Here is a 16,938-nt window from a genome sequence, read left to right on the forward strand (position 1 = left end):
CTTAATAAGATATATTGTATATTGTATATATTAATTGCAGATAACATAATATAAAATATACTTAATTAACTGGACTGGAATTTCATTTAAACAGACTGGTAACAACACATACAAATATTATACTTAATTTACATACCGAAAATAAGGGACAGGGAATCCCTGAGCTGAACAAACCATTGATAAATGAGATTCGATCATAAATGGTTTTCCAATTAAAATGGCAAGTTCTTCCTTTTTAATTTTTGGTGAAATACTTGTTTGGGGATCTAAGAACATATTGATATATGGATAAGATAATATAAAGAAACTATCTAATGGAATAAATAATAATAAAGTCCCTGTCTTTATTGAAGCCCGAAAAATAATTAATACATTATTATGACTTATTGACTCTTTAAGTTATATTAAGTTAGTATAAAGTTAATAATATATTTTAGTGCTATAAATCTACCTGAAAACAGGTACTGGATGACCTTGAGTCTCACATAATAACACAATATTTTGTCCAAAAACCCCGTCAACATGATCAAACTTTAATTTTGATGGTACTTTAGGAATCACTGTTCCTATTGGATCTGTTCAACAAAACCATTTAGTTGGTTTAATGTTTTTATTTAATTTAATATGCACTAAAAATTGATGGTACTCATTAAAATAATTAAGTTTCTACTTAAAAATATTGTAACCATATGGAAAAATAATATTGAAATATAAATATTATATGAGTAAAATCAAAAATCATAAGCCAAAAAAATATTAGAGATTATGAGCTTAATTAATAACAGTATAGTTTTCAAGTACTTTACTTTTTGAGTTTTATTTAATATAATTATTATAGTTTTTGATATTAAGACCCAAAACTATTAAACAAACTTGGTAATAAATGTATTACAATAATCAATAAATAATGTTAAAAATTATTAAATTATCATTAAATATTTTTTGTATTGTCAGTACTGTTGTATAGTATTGAGCTTAATTTAGAATAAGTTTATTATTATTTTTAAGACTTTAATTTTTTAATGCATTCAAATTTATAATAATAATACATTTCTATAATTGTACATCAAAGTTAGTAATACCTGCCTAAATAAGTACCAAAAACTCGATCATTGGATTCATAATGTGTCAGAATTTTTTTAATTATTTTTATTAATAATCTCTTTATTTATATTTTATAAACTATCATTTATTAATATATTATTATAATTTATGTAACTAATTATCTGATAAATATATAATAGACACTAATTACATTGATAACTTTGTCATTATTTCCTAATTTTTTAATAGTAAATATTTTAAAATATCTGTGTCATACTTTTTAATCATTAAAATAATTAAATGTTATATCTGCATAATATCAGGGACATGAAATTGTAAAATAATACAATTTTTATCAATATATTATACATGTATATCATTTTTAAGAAAAAGTTGTATACAATGAAATATGATCATACTTAATATTAATTAATCAATTAATCATGTATAATAAATAAAAACTTCAATTAAATTCAATATATACATTTATTTTTTTTAAATATATTTTCAATTAAATTTTGATATGACATAAATAAATAATTAATCCAGAGTAATAAAAACAGATTTGAGTAATAATTACCGAAAATTAGGAACTGGGAAACCTTGAGCTTGACATTGTAAACCAATATTAGCATTTAGTGATCGAATGTATGCTGTAATTTTTGTATCAGTTGAAAAAGTAGGAGATTTCATCCCAATTGGTTCTAAATTATGTTTGTAACAGATAAAACAATAAAAGTCTGTTATAGTTTTAAACTTTTAAAAATTTTTTTTTTAAATACAACAATTACATAAATTTCATTCATACTATAATATAATATTGGTCTAAGTCTAGTAAGAATTTCAATTATTATAAATTTATTTTTAAAAGAATGCTTTGTTTAAATCTTTAATTGCTTGTAACAGTAAAATTTTTGTCAAAGGCTAAAGTTATACAGCTAATAAATATCTAATCTATAAATTTTAGTGCAAAAATAGTAAAAATCTTTTTTTTTATACAACTTTAAATAGGTATATATTAATGTTGGTTTTTAAAAATATAAAAACATTTATATTTCCTTGATGAATACATTTTTTCTTTTATAACTAATTAAAATTATTTACTATACCGTATAGTTGCAATTGGGTATGATTGAACTTCACATAAAAGACCTATGTTAGAATACTGTACTCGTTCAAAAGAATGAATTTTATCGTCACTTGCAAATGTGGGTTTTTTAACACCAACAGGTTCTGGAATTGTTTTGATACTCATTTAATGACAATTTTAAACCTAACTAGACGAACCTGTATGTAGGTATAGGGTACGCTTGTAGTTGACACCACAACGACACGTCTTCTTTTGCATATCGAAATGCAAAACGACTTTTTTCATCCAAAGCTAATGATGGAGGTTTGACACCCAAAGGTTCTGGATTATACAATATAAAAATTGATTTAATCTATTGTATTTAAATCTGTCTTAATTTAACTAGTTAATTGATATTTTTATATGTTTTTGCATTATGTAATATCTGATTTAAAACTTAAAATATACCTTTATTTATTTTTATATTTAATATTTTATAAATGATAACTGTTAAAATAACATTATATTTATATGCTACCGACCTGAAAGACGGTATAGGATAAGCCTGAGTTTGACAAAAAAGTGTTATATATTGTCCAAAATGACGTATGATTGTTCTACTTTTATCATCTGGTGCAGTAGGGGCTTTAACACCAACAGTGTCTAAAGAGGAAATATTTTAAGAGATTAAAACACATTTCCTAGTAGCAATATTATTCCACAATGTTAAAAAATGAGAAAAATTGAAAGAATTTTATATTAACTAAATGATAACCATAAATTTATTCATAATTTTGTCTTACTGAGATAAAGGAACTGGAGAACCTTGTGCTAGACACAGTAAACCAATCTCTTTTTTAATTTGTCTTTCTATCCAACTACGTTTTATATCTGATGATAATGAAGGAGCTTTAACACCAATCGGGTCTATAAGAAATTAGATCAACTTTAAAGAAAATCACTATCAAAATTAGATATATTATTTCAAACCTGAATGCTGGGATAGGATATCCTTGTGCGTCACATAAAAGATTTAAATCAGCAAAAGACTTCATTTTAAATTTGTATGTTTCTGATTTGGCAGAAAATGCAGGAGATTTTAAGCCTACAGGCTCTAAAAGGTAAAGCATCAAAATACATTTTTAAAATTATTGTATAATTGTCTCACCTGAATTCTGGGACAGGATATCCCTGAGATTGACACAGTAAAACAATAGCATTCTTAGAGCTTTTCTTTAAACGAGTACCTTCAAAATCTGAAGATAATGTAGGAGATTTAAATCCTATAGGCTCTGGATACAAATTGAAAGAAAATAGTTATGCATATATTTTTATGAATCAGGTTAAAATCTGAATGTTGGAGATAAGGTAATTATTTTTATTTTTATTTAAGATCAAATTAAGTAATTTATAATAATTTACAAATATTTTCATGGTAAAACAATTTAAGTTAAAAAGAATTTAATACTCAACAGTATATTTGGAAAAAATTGTTTACAATAAATGTTATTTATTATATTCAAATTAAGGAAATGATTAAATCCCTAGTTCATTAAAAAAAGAAAAAGAGAAATTAGCTATGTAAAATTTAATAATTGTTAATTTTTATTAATAACTCGATCATATTCCTATTTATACTATCTCCTAAAAATGCATAATTTATTTGTCTCATTAAAAAAAAAAAAAAATTTTTAACAAAGCATATTTGACAATAGGTAGGTGGTTAGTAACTTTTATTTTATTACCTGATACATGTTATGATACCTATCTACATGTTTAATTCTGGGACACTTTATTTTTCATAAAAATATGATTGTTTAAATTGTTTTGTATTTCATAATGTTAACTGCTATAATCATGTAATTTTAATTAGAGGTAAAATTTAAAAAAAATGGTAAAACTCGTATTTAGTTCTCACATTCTCACCTAAAATCAGGTACAGGATATCCTTGTGATTGACATAATAAAACAATTGGACCATATACACGTTTTTTTAATCCAGTAATAGAAAAATCTGATGATAATGTAGGGGCTTTATAACCAACAGGTTCTGAAAATTCAGTAGGTATATGTTAACTTTGTATCTCGAAAAAAATTAAATATTATTTTCTGTGAACCCAAATGCTAGTGAAAGATTTACCCATGCGACTTTAACATAGTTAATTAATAAAAAAAAACCTTCTAATTTTTATTTAGAAACTATATGGAAATAAATAGAAAATATTCTCTCACCTATGATCAGGAACTGGATATCCTTGTGATTCACATAACAACACAATATCAGATTTAGACCTACGGTTAAATATAGTTCCCTTTGAATCAGATGAAAAAGCAGGTGATTTTATACCAATAGGATCTAAAAATAATCGGATAGATAAAACAATATATAAACTATTATAGAAATACATATAAAAATAATTGATCTTTAGCCAAAATGTCAGAATAAAGTAAGTCCACTTTGTTTAACAATAAATATTATATAACTATAATTATTAAAAAACAGATCTTTTTTTAAATTTTAAGAATCTTTCATGTGAGTTAAAACTAGTAAATTATATTAACATTGTGGAATAATCTCACCTGAAACTTGGGGCAGGGTACCCTTGTGCTGAACACAATACTGATAAATCATTATTAGACCGTTTTCTATACCTTGCACTTTCTGCATCAGATGAAAATACTGGTGACTTAAGACCTACTGGTTCTATAAATTATACCAAAAGGTTTTATTATAAATACCTAACTGTACCTGAATGAAGGGATAGGATAGCCTTGAGCTTCACAGAGTAAACTAATACTATTTGAACTTTTTTTCTTGAATCTGAATATCTCATTTTCCGATGGAAATGTAGGTGTCTTAAGACTATATGGTTCTGGAATATGTAAATTTTATTTCCAAATTGTTTGGATTTTTTATTTTTATTATTGCTTATTATTTAAATTATAAATTATTCAATAATAATTTTAGTATACTATATGATTTGTTCATAAACATTTAATACATTTTATCAAGTCAAAATTTTTGAATTTGGTTACCTGTATTCTGGGATTGGGTACCCTTGGGCCGAACAAAGTAAAGAGAGATGTTCCAACAAATGTTTAACAAACCAACTGGACTTTGAAGAAGATGGAAACGTAGGAGACTTGAATCCTACAGGTTCTATTTTACCCCAAAATATATAGAGAATAAGTCGATAAAATATTTTACCTGAATGTTGGTACACCATATCCCTGTGCCAAACATAATAAACTAATAGTTTGATCCATTTTTTTTATATAGGTAACAGATTTAGCTTCTGATGGAAAACTTGGAGCTTTTAAGCCAATAGGTTCTATAATCGAAACCAAGAAATGTCATTATAACAATAATTTTAAAAACGAAACAAAACTATATTTATAAAGGGTCTTTGATAATTGCATTAAAGCTCAAAACTAATGCACTTTATAGTTTAAATATTATTAATTATTTCAAATTACAAGATTTATACCTATAAGTTGGAACTGGATAACCTTGCGCTGGACACAACATGTTAACATTTTGTAATAATTTTGATTTGAAAGATTCTGCCATCATTGGAAATTTAGGTGCAGTCGAACTTACTGGTTCTAGTGGTTTTTTAAATGGAAAATTTAATTTAGATTTTTATAATGCCTTACCCACCTTGAAATTGGTACAGGGTACCCTTGTGAAGGACAAAGCAGAACAAATGAACTATAATGTTGAATTTTAAATCCTTGAATGTTTGTTGTTGACGAGAATTTTGGAGCAATACTAGTAATGGGATCTAAATTAAAATAAAACGTAAAACTACATAAAATATAGCATAGTAAAGATGATTTTTTTGCAGTTATTGTAAAAGTAAATTGAAACTTTATTATATAATAATTATAATTGAAAATTGAAATATGTTCAACTAGTTTTCCTAACCTTTAAACCATTGTGTTTTAATAAATTAATTCTATTCAAATGCTAGTCCTTACCTGTATGTTGGTACTGGATGACTTTGAGCAGAACAACTTAACACAAGACTATTTCCTGATCTGAACTGATAGCTCTTACCAGTTTCCAAAGAAGCAAATTTTGGAGATGAACTACCAACGGGGTCTAAGAAGTGATAAAGTATTTTCTAATATCATGATAACAGAAAAATGAAATAACTTTATTTGAATCAATATTTTATTTGATTTAATATTTTGCATGGCTGACTTGTGCTTTAATGTGTCGCAGGGGTACCCTATCCCAACATTCAGGCTTCATTTTCATTCAAACACACATTTTTCAGTAAACAAGTTTCTTCATATTTTGATAGAACAAAATATATCATACACCTTCATATGCAGTACAAATATTATTATGTAAAATAAATAAAAATTAATACAATTATTATGACTTAATAATTTAAAAAAACTGGTAAAACTAAAAAATATGTGTCTGAGTGCAATATTAGCTTAAAAATTTAAAATTAAAAAAATAATTTTTTAATAAGACCAATGATGCATTTAATATTAAAAATTAAAATTGTTTTAAAATATTTTTGATTTTAATAAAAGTATCATATTTTTAGTACCATAAATATAAATAACAACAATGATCTTATTATCAATTATTTATTGTACCAAATAGCTAAATTAAAATATTAAAATTTTTTAAAAACCTTAAATAAAAGCTATGATATTATAAAATAGTTTATAATTGAATTGATTTAAAATTAAAATTGCTATTTTTCATTATTGTCTTTAACTTACAAACATAAGAAAGTATAATAATTTAGCTATTGGCATTTACACTAAGAAAAATATATTGGTAAACTACAATGAATAAATCAGTGTTTCTCAATAGGTATAACAATAGTGTCACAAAGCATATTAAATGACACAAAATGTATAAACATTTTTAATATGATTTATAAAAATTAATAGATATTTGATATAATTTCTTTAATGATTAAATTAAGTTATCTGTTATTGTTATTTATTATTTTTAATTTTACATCATTAATTTAATTAAGATTAAATATTATCCATTATTCTTAGTTTTTTATTGTATGTTGCAAAGAATAAAATATTTTTATATTGTGTTGCTATAAAATAAAAGTTGAAAAACACTAGAGTAAATAATAAAAATATGTAGATACAGTAGAAAAATTGTACATAAAATTAATTGCTAAAGGTTTTCAGTAGAAGTCATTCAATTTGTTTGGCAACTTCATGTATAGTATTTATTATAAATCAAGAATAAAATATTGAAAATTTAAGTTTAATCATACTAAAAATATTTTAGAATTTTTTTTGCTTAAAAAAAATAATATAAAATTTGAATTAAAAAACTTTTTGATTTAAAATATTTAACTATGTTTATTACCAATATACTTTTCATTGAATAAGTAAATATTTATGTAAAATTATATTTTACTAACCTGTAATAACTAATCTTCCTTTAGTAGCACTAAGTCTTGTTTCTCCAGTTAATCTATGTTTAGTTCGACATTGATAAGACTTAGTTCCATCTTCTGGTGTTACGTCACGAATATGCAATTCTCCAGAAGGTAAAACCAAATATTTACCATCTTGAAAATTAAAAATTAATTAAAATTAGAATTGATTTGTAGACATTTATTTTGCAAAAGCTTCGTAAAAATATAAAAGAGATTTCAAACAATTTAAAAAAAATATAAAATTTTAAAGAAAAAAATTTTGAATTGTCATCAATGTTTTATTTTTTTAAAGTTAATAATTAATGATGGTAATGAAATCTCTCATAATCGATGCCAAATGAAAAAATATATTTTATTAAGAAAGTGCAACAGTAACAATTTTCATTATTTAGGAAACTGTAAATATGTAAATTTAAGAATTTATTTTAAGCAAATTAAAATTAGAGATTATAATGAAAAAAAATATAAATTGCTTCATTTAAAACGTAACTAAATGATTGTTAAGTTAGTACCTAACCGTTCAAAGCAGGAAAAAAACCATTAGGACACAGTCATGTAATTATAAAATAAAACATCTATACCAGATAGATGGAAATTTTTTCTGAACAATAGCAACATTAAATGTTTTTTTTAGTAAAAATATTCTAAAAAAAAGTAAAATAATACAAGTTTAAAAAAAATACCTTATATCCTTAAAAAAAAATACGAAGCTGCTGTAGCATAGATAAAGTTCTCAAATACCTCAAGTAATTTTATTCTCATGACTGTGACAACCTGTATGGTTATTTGCTTAATGAATTGGTGTTTTTAATAAAATACGCTACATGTGGCACTATCTTAATGTACACACACTAATAATGTATGAAATTCACAAATTTATTATACATTTATTTTAAGTTAATTATAATTTTGCATCGATTATTCTCATTTAAAAGCAAAAGCAATAAACAACTGAACAATATTTGAAGCTTTATATAAACATTTCATTAAATTAACAAGAAAAAAAATGAAAAATAAATATTATTCAGTAATTCAATATCAATATGTAATATTAGTATGTTTATAAATCTATTTAATATAAAGTATCAAATTGTTCAGTGTTAACTAACTACATAACGCATTCATTCATCACATTCATCCAGGATTCAGAGGGACATAAAGAAAAATGATGAAAATATTGGGAAACAAAAAAAGGAAAACCGCAACGTACCCTTGTCTTATTTATTTCAGAAAAAAACCGAATCTCTAAAAAATTATTTAAACCTAATAATAAAACCTAGAAAGTTAAGAAAATGTTTTATTTTAATACCATAAGCATGATTTGCATTAATTGAATACTCATCACCATCATCTGAAGTCCAACTAGATATAAACACATAATCGGCAACAAAACTAGGGATGTGACATTTCAATATAGCAGTATTTCCACGAAGAACAGATTCATCCATTACATTAATAGTGTAAAGTTGATTGACCACTAAAAAGAGACAACAATTCAGAATAAACAGTGAGAAAAATTTTGATAAATATAATGAAATTTATTAGACATCAATGTGTGCTAAAGAATATCAGTGAAAAGTATGTAAAACAATTTAAGCGTTTATAATTTTTTTGAAATTTTCACTATTAAAAATATGTATTATACTTATACATATACGAAGCACAAATACAGGACGAAAAAAGGAAAATTATGTAAATGTACATATTTGATTTCATATTATAAAGTCTACAATAATACACATTAATACCAAAGTTTTTATTGGGTGATACAAAATATTTGTTTCCAATAGTATCTTCCCAAGAGACAACAGAAACATAATCGGCAACAAATGATGGTACAATACATTTAAAAATTGCAGTATTGCCCTTGATGACAAACATATCATACAAAATTGCTTCATAATACTGATTAACAACTGAAAGCAACCAATTGAATAATACAATTTCTATATTTAAGTAGATACATAAATGAAATATGATAGTTAGATATTTACAAATTTAGATATAATATGTGAAACAGACCGAATTTTTAAAAATATAATATGATTATTAAAAAAAAGTTTTTTAACATCAAGATATATCATAAAAATGTATTAAATGTCTTATTTAGAATACAAATAGGTATATTATTAGAAAATGTGATTATATATAAAAACCAATAAGTGGAATTTTGTGGCAAAAAGAAAAAATAAATAGGAAATGTCAATCTATATAATACGTAAGCAATACAACATATTTATACAATCGAACAATAAATTTTCATTATTCATCATAATATCGAAAATACTACCATGATTTGTATTTGGAGTAAAATAGATTTCACCGTTAGAAGTTTCCCATGAATCAACATAAATATAGTCAGACACAAATGAGGGTACGGAACATTTGAAAATAGCTGTATTACCTCTAATTACAAACATATCATAAACTTGGGCTTCATAATATTGATTCACAACTGAAAAATATATGTATTTAAAGTATATACATTTTGAACTTAGTTTTGAGAAAACTGATTCATTGGTTCAGGATATTAGATGGAAAATAATTGTTTTTTTTTTTTTTTTTTTAATAATATTTAAATCATATATTCCAAAACATAACAACTAGGTATTGACAACACAAACCCTTATAGAGTTGATTAATATTGAACGATTCTCCAGACTCAGACACCCATTCTATAATTTCGAGAAAATCGCCAACAAAACTGGGCACTATGCATTTTAATATTGCTGTATTTCCTTTGAGTACAAACTCATCATTAACTCGAAGCTGATATGATTGTTCCACAACTAAATGCATATTTAATTAATCATAATAAACTTTTTCTTTTTTTTTTTTGTATTATTTTTAAAATTATATTTTATAAGATTTATTTTGTACCTACTAATATTGATATATTAAAGTGAATAGGAACAATAATATAAAATTAAAAGTCATTCATATTTCTATCATACATTAAACATCGAGTCTAAAAATGCGTATTGTACCCTGTTTATCAACGTTTGTTCCAATACTGTTTCCACTATCATCCACCCATCCTAACACATGAACAAAATCCGCTACAAAACTTGGAACGAGGCATTTTAAAACAACAGAATTTCCTAATAGCACATATTCGTCAATAACTCTAGTTTGATAAAGCTGATTCACCACTGGATATATATATATAAAAAAAAAAAAAAAAAAAAAAAAACATTAATTGACTTTTTGGCAGAATAATAATAATATCGGTATATTCGTAGTTTTTTTCAGCACACGATTTGAAAAATTTCTAGACAGGATAAAAATAAATACATAGTAGATGTGAATACATAACATTATATTTAACCAGACTATTTTGAATTTTACCATAATTATTATCGTGATAATATGATTTTCCAGTGGAATCTACCCAGTGAGTGACTGAAACAAAATCGGCTACGAAACTTGGTATTTCGCATTTCATAATGATGCTATTACCTCTGATGACGTATTCATTATCAGCCTCAGCTTCATATGACTGATGAACAACTGACAAAAATTTATTAACATCCATGATTAACACACGTATTGACAATCACAAGACACATCAATTTTAAAATTCGTCGTAAAGATAGAGAAAAAGTGCTTTGACTACGTATATATAATTTTTTCAATATTGCATATTATATATGGATTCAAGTCAGGATTTTTAGATAAACGTTTGAAATAATAATCCTTGTTAAGTTACAAAATCTTACAATTATTGTCATTCGAATTAAATATCGTATGAACAGTAAAAATAGTATCATTGTCAGCTATCCAAGCGTCCACTGAAACAAAATCAGCAACAAAACTGGGGATTTTGCATTTAATTATTGCGGTATTACCACGTATTACATATTCGTTTTCGGCTTCAGTGACATAATTTTGAATAACCACTGTAAAATAATTAAAACTTTGCAAGATAATCGAAAAATAATTGTGCTTACATAACGATTATACAACGATGATGATATATTTTGGATTATATAAAAGGATTACTATGACACAAACATTTAAAAAACGTTATCTTCTTCTAAGATTTTTCATTAATAATTTGTTTACTTTCAGTTGAATCTTTAGTATACGTTTGACCTTCACTCGTCACCCAAGACTCAACAGTAATAAAATCGGCTACAAACGACGGCACGCTACATTTTAGTATAGCCGAGTTTCCTCGTATTACATATTCTGTAGGCATCAATTCAGACTCATAGTTCTGATTCACAACTATTTTTAAAAATAATGAAGTATAAATATAAAAATAAAATAAAAGAGTACCTAAATAGATAACCGACGGATTTCAACATGAGAGGAATTATTAGTATACATCAGAACACATTACACTGATTAAATACTACGTTCAAAAATTACTGTGTACCATATCTATCACTTAAATAATGGTATTCTTGACCATCAGAAGATATCCAAGATTCAATTGAAACAAAATCTGTTACAAAACTTGGCACTTTGCATTTAATCACTGCAGTGTTACCAAGTATTACATATTCATCTTCGGCTCCAGTAATATAATTTTGTAATACAACTATAAAAATTTAACACTTGAGCCTATCAATGTACGATTAAAATAAAAGTAAAGTAAGAATAAATAATCCTGAAAATAATTAGTATTGTTTCCTATTTTTTTTATTCGTGTTTAAAATATAACTTATCTTCATTTTAAAACGCATAAAAACGTCACATAACCATATCTACACAACGACGAACTATCATTTCAAAATAGGACTATTTAGATATGCCAAATTTATCTGGTTAATTTTTTTTCTTTTTTAAATAAAAACATCAATAATATAATATTATTAGGATTTAAAAAGTATACGTGTCCAGTTAAAAAATTAAAATTGAAGGTATTTTTAAAATTGTATACTAAGTCTAAGGAATTGACGGAGTTAGTGTGTATTATAGTCAATTGGCTTTAAGAAACCATGACCTACCATAATTATTGTCATTTAAATTATGATATTCTTGACCATCAGAGGATATCCAAGAATTTACGACAATAAAGTCTGCCACAAATGAAGGAATAGTGCATTTTAATATAGCTGTATTACCACGTATCACATACTCCGTTATCACCTCTGAAGCATACATCTGGTTAACAACTTAAGAGAAAATAAATCGATTAAATGGAAAGAACTTAATTAAAATATTATAAATTAATAACGATTGTTCATAAATACGTTAACTAATTTAATATTTTATTTTGTTTTAAATTGTTCATAAAAATAATAAAACGTCGAAATGCTTAATAACTTAAAAATAACCGATACTTTTTTAAAAATAATAAACATTTTTATATTTATCACAAAGGTACGTTCATATAGCCTATATAGGGATATGATTTTAAAATTATGTGATGTGAATTATAAAATGTTTCTGAATTTTTCTAACAAAAATACCTTGGGTATAATCATGATGAAATATATACTCGTTTTCTGTATTATCGTTCCACGATAAAACTGTTACAAAATCGGCTACAAATGATGGTATACTGCACTTTATAATAGCTGAATTACCTCTGATTACATGTTCATTATTTACTTCTACTAAATAATTTTGCGTGACCACTAACAGTAAAAAAAATATATATATAATAATATCTAAATGTAGATTTTAATCGAAGTATTGACGTGTATAGTAAAATATTAAGAGATTAAAAATTTGCGTGTAAATTATCAATGAGGGAATTTATGTTAAGTGTTGTTTGGTATATTGTGAAAAACAAAGAACGATAACCTGGAGTACAATAGGGAGTGGAAGATTTAGTAGTTGTACAATAATTTAAATTGAATGACACATATTCTCTTCATATACACATATGGTCTAATTTGCAAATACCATCATGGATAGATTGGGTTGACATAGAGGGGAACACATTTCCGGCGTCGTCTTGCCATGATATAACAGACACAAAATCGGCAATGAAAGGCGGTATACCACATTTTAATACTACTGAATTGCCTCTAATGACGTACTCCAATCCGACATCACTTCTGTATGGTTCTTGTATTACTAAAATAATCCTTATTTATTTTATAAACTAACAAGTAAATAATATGATTATTTAATAATTAATTATTAAATAATATGTTTTATAATTTAAATACCACAAAAAATTTGAAATATTAACAGAGTTGTGAGACTTTGAAAAGGATTAAAAATGTTGACTCAAACAATTTAATGAATTTAAATCCTTTTGTACCATAATCTATTGCTTCACTTTCATAGGTGTAGTAATTATTACTAACGTCATCAGTCCAATAAATTACATTAACAAGATCCACTAAAAAAGGTAGAATATTGCATTTGAATAATAACGAGTTTCCCCCGATCACATAATTTAGATAAACATAACATCACTTCTATGCAGTTCTTCGATAACTAAGATAATTTATTTTATAAACAACCATTAATAAATGGATAGAAAAAGAAATTTGTCACACTTAAAACACTAGGATGTAAGTATCAATAATCGTCCACTATAAAATCATTAAATTAAATACCATTATTATTTAATAAGTTTATGGGTTTTTCTTCAATTAATGATGGTTCGTAAACATTGCCACGATTATCCTGCCAAGATACAATAGTCACGAAATCAGCGATAAATGGTGGTATGCTACACTTTAATACAACCGAGTTACCCCGTATAACGTATTCATTGTTCACTTCACTTCTGTATGGTTCTTCTATAGCTAAATAGATAATACAAAATTAAGGAGTTACGCATAAATATAAGAATCTGATTTTAATAGGATTTTATTAAAAATGCGTTAGGAATCTCCATATCATACTATATAATATATGGCTACAAAATACCATAATCTATTCCAGGGTAAAAATTGTCACCCTTATCAGTGGTCCATGATAATACGATTACAAAATCGGCAACAAATGATGGAATACCACATTTCATTACAACCGAATTGCCTTTTATCACTGGCTCTTTATTTACGTCAACTTCGTAATACTGACTTACAGCTATAGTAGAACAAACAATTAAGACACTATACACACAAACATAATTAATTTAATGGGCATATTATTGGGTGAAATTATACGAGAGATTAGATAGGAAACACTGTCACTTTCAACTATAAAATCAATTGTAATTAGATTTAAATTCATTAAATGCACACCACTAAATGTAATACCATTATCATTGCCTGGATAATATACATCGCCATTGTCAGTATGCCATGATATAACGGTTAAGAAGTCTGCGACATACGACGGAGTTTCACATTTCATAATTACAGAATTTCCACGAATAGCGTAAGCTTTGTTTACATCAGTATCATAAAACTGTGTAACAACTAGAAGAATAACATATCAGGGTAAGTAATAGATATTTTTTGAATATTATAAAGGGGTGAAAAATTATAAACATGTTTGGACAGGGTAAAAAATACACACAGAAGTGGTCATTCATGTTTATTAATCTCAATACTTGACATATATATATATATATATATATAAAGTACTTATGTCGCTGTATATTATTATTCTAGAATCTACAGCATCGTGTACACAGTATAAATCATTAAATGTACACTTAAATTAACTGCAACTTTGTAAAATGTATTCAATATTTGGACAATCATCTAGGAAGAACACATTCGAACATTTAACACACTAATCTTCCTACCGTAATCAGATCCTAGAATATATTCCGAATCTTCGGTAATCCACGATAAAACATGTACAAAGTCAGATACATACGAAGGAACTTGACATTTCATTACAGCTGAATTGCCTTTAATAGCAAATTCTTTAATTACATCAATTTCGTAATTTTGTGCGACAACTAATAATATCAAACATCCATATTATAAACAGATATCATAAGTAATAGCAATATATTATGAAATATTATAAAAAAAAAAATCAATAATCAGATACCTATATCATCGGCTGTAAATAAAAAATCACATTAGTAGTAAACAGGGCTTATATTAATATAATATTATCAAACATAAGGTTTAAATTAATACATATTACATGTAAATAATATTATTATTTTTATTTTACTATAGTACTATAAGTTATAACATCTTAAGTTTTTTTTTTTTTTTTTTTAATAAAAAAATACATTTTAAGTAATACAAGTATACTTATAAATAATATTTAAGTTTCTGCCTTTATAAATGAACTATATCGATTGGTTAAAGAAAAAAGCGACAAGATAGAATAAATACTACTTGAAACAACAACATTACTTGGTGGGTGGGTTAATTGATAAAAAATTATGAACATAGTTTTACTTTATGGGCATCTAATTACATTTTAAGTTCTTTTGAAATAGATCCATTAACTTAATTTATATGACCTATATTTAATTAATATTTGTTTTAAGTCCTTAAAAAAAAAATATTTGTACAGAATTCTGTGTCACCAGTGAATACACAAACGTAGAAACTACAACTTTAAAATTTCTGATTACGAACATGTTGACACTGGTTTTGTTTTATGTTAATTATGCCTATAACTATAATTTAAATTTTATTTGATCCTAAACGCCATAATGAGAGTTACTCATAATTATACATATCTATTGTTATTTAAAATCAGAACATTTTATTTTCATTTTTTGTTTCAAAAAAAAAATTACTCAGCTTCTTTAGTCTCTAACTAATCGAGATGCACTATAATAAGTATTCATATAGTTCAATTATATTTTGAGCTAAAACTTTAAGAAAACAACACGCTGTTCCATCCATGTACATGCATGTATATAGGTTAATGTTAATTTATTTATTAAAATTATACTTGGTATATTTACTTTTTAAGAACATTGAATGTGTCGAAAATAACTTTGTGAATAGTTTTGGAAATGTTCCCAATTCCAGAAAACAAAAAAATAATTCATATTTATTGAATCAAAATATTAACTAATTGTTTACCAACCTCACAAATTAACTTTTAATAAATTAATAAAGACTTAAATGTTTTAAAATAAATAATAACAATATTTAATTATTGAAAGGAACAAAATACTCAGATAAAAATGTTTAGAAAATATTATGTAAATAAAGTCATAATATGTTTCAATTAACTACTTAGGAACAATTAACTTATATTTTTAATATCATCTTTGTGAAATATTTATATAATTATGTTATATTTTCTCCTTCATTAAATTCCTACGTATTTAATAATTTCATGCCATTAAAAAAAAGAAGTTTAAACTTAAATAAGTAGATGAATACTACATTTTTTTGAACAATTGGATTAATTATAAATGTAAATTTTAAAATAATTAAAATTTTTGAATTAATTGACTTATAAATTATTTTGTGTAATATGTTTTAAATCCAAAATATTTTTAGGTGTGCGAATATTAAATACTTAATTTCTGTGGTACACTTA

The 16,938-nt window shown here is 24.9% G+C and overlaps 1 protein-coding gene across 49 annotated transcripts in view; it reads right to left on the reverse strand.

Moving 5' to 3' along the window:
* LOC112599887 (Down syndrome cell adhesion molecule-like protein Dscam2) overlaps positions 1 to 16,938 on the reverse strand; it is a 61,922-nt gene that overhangs the window by 30,154 nt on the left and 14,830 nt on the right. For 10 of the 49 annotated variants that reach the window (XM_025346967.1, XM_025346966.1, XM_025346974.1 and 7 more), the window contains exons 4-7: positions 12,504 to 12,671; positions 11,930 to 12,094; positions 7,531 to 7,680; positions 137 to 266 (exon numbers count right to left, since the gene is read on the reverse strand). In XM_025346967.1, coding sequence (XP_025202752.1) covers positions 137 to 266; positions 7,531 to 7,680; positions 11,930 to 12,094; positions 12,504 to 12,671 — 613 coding nt within the window. Of the gene's footprint in view, positions 1 to 136; positions 267 to 451; positions 576 to 1,624; positions 1,749 to 2,331; positions 2,456 to 2,916; positions 3,041 to 3,103; positions 3,228 to 3,281; positions 3,406 to 4,345; positions 4,470 to 4,693; positions 4,818 to 4,862; positions 4,987 to 5,601; positions 5,720 to 5,774; positions 5,899 to 6,094; positions 6,219 to 7,530; positions 7,681 to 8,857; positions 9,026 to 10,535; positions 10,701 to 10,896; positions 11,059 to 11,929; positions 12,095 to 12,503; positions 12,672 to 14,072; positions 14,265 to 14,388; positions 14,551 to 14,723; positions 14,886 to 16,938 lie in introns of all 49 variants that reach the window. The other 39 variants (XM_025346968.1, XM_025346972.1, XM_025346987.1 and 36 more) reach the window with 32 other exon arrangements.

This window comes from Melanaphis sacchari, unplaced genomic scaffold (assembly GCF_002803265.2).
Source record: "Melanaphis sacchari strain LSU unplaced genomic scaffold, SCAv2.0 Contig564_pilon_pilon, whole genome shotgun sequence".
Taxonomy (NCBI): Eukaryota; Metazoa; Arthropoda; class Insecta; order Hemiptera; family Aphididae; genus Melanaphis; species Melanaphis sacchari.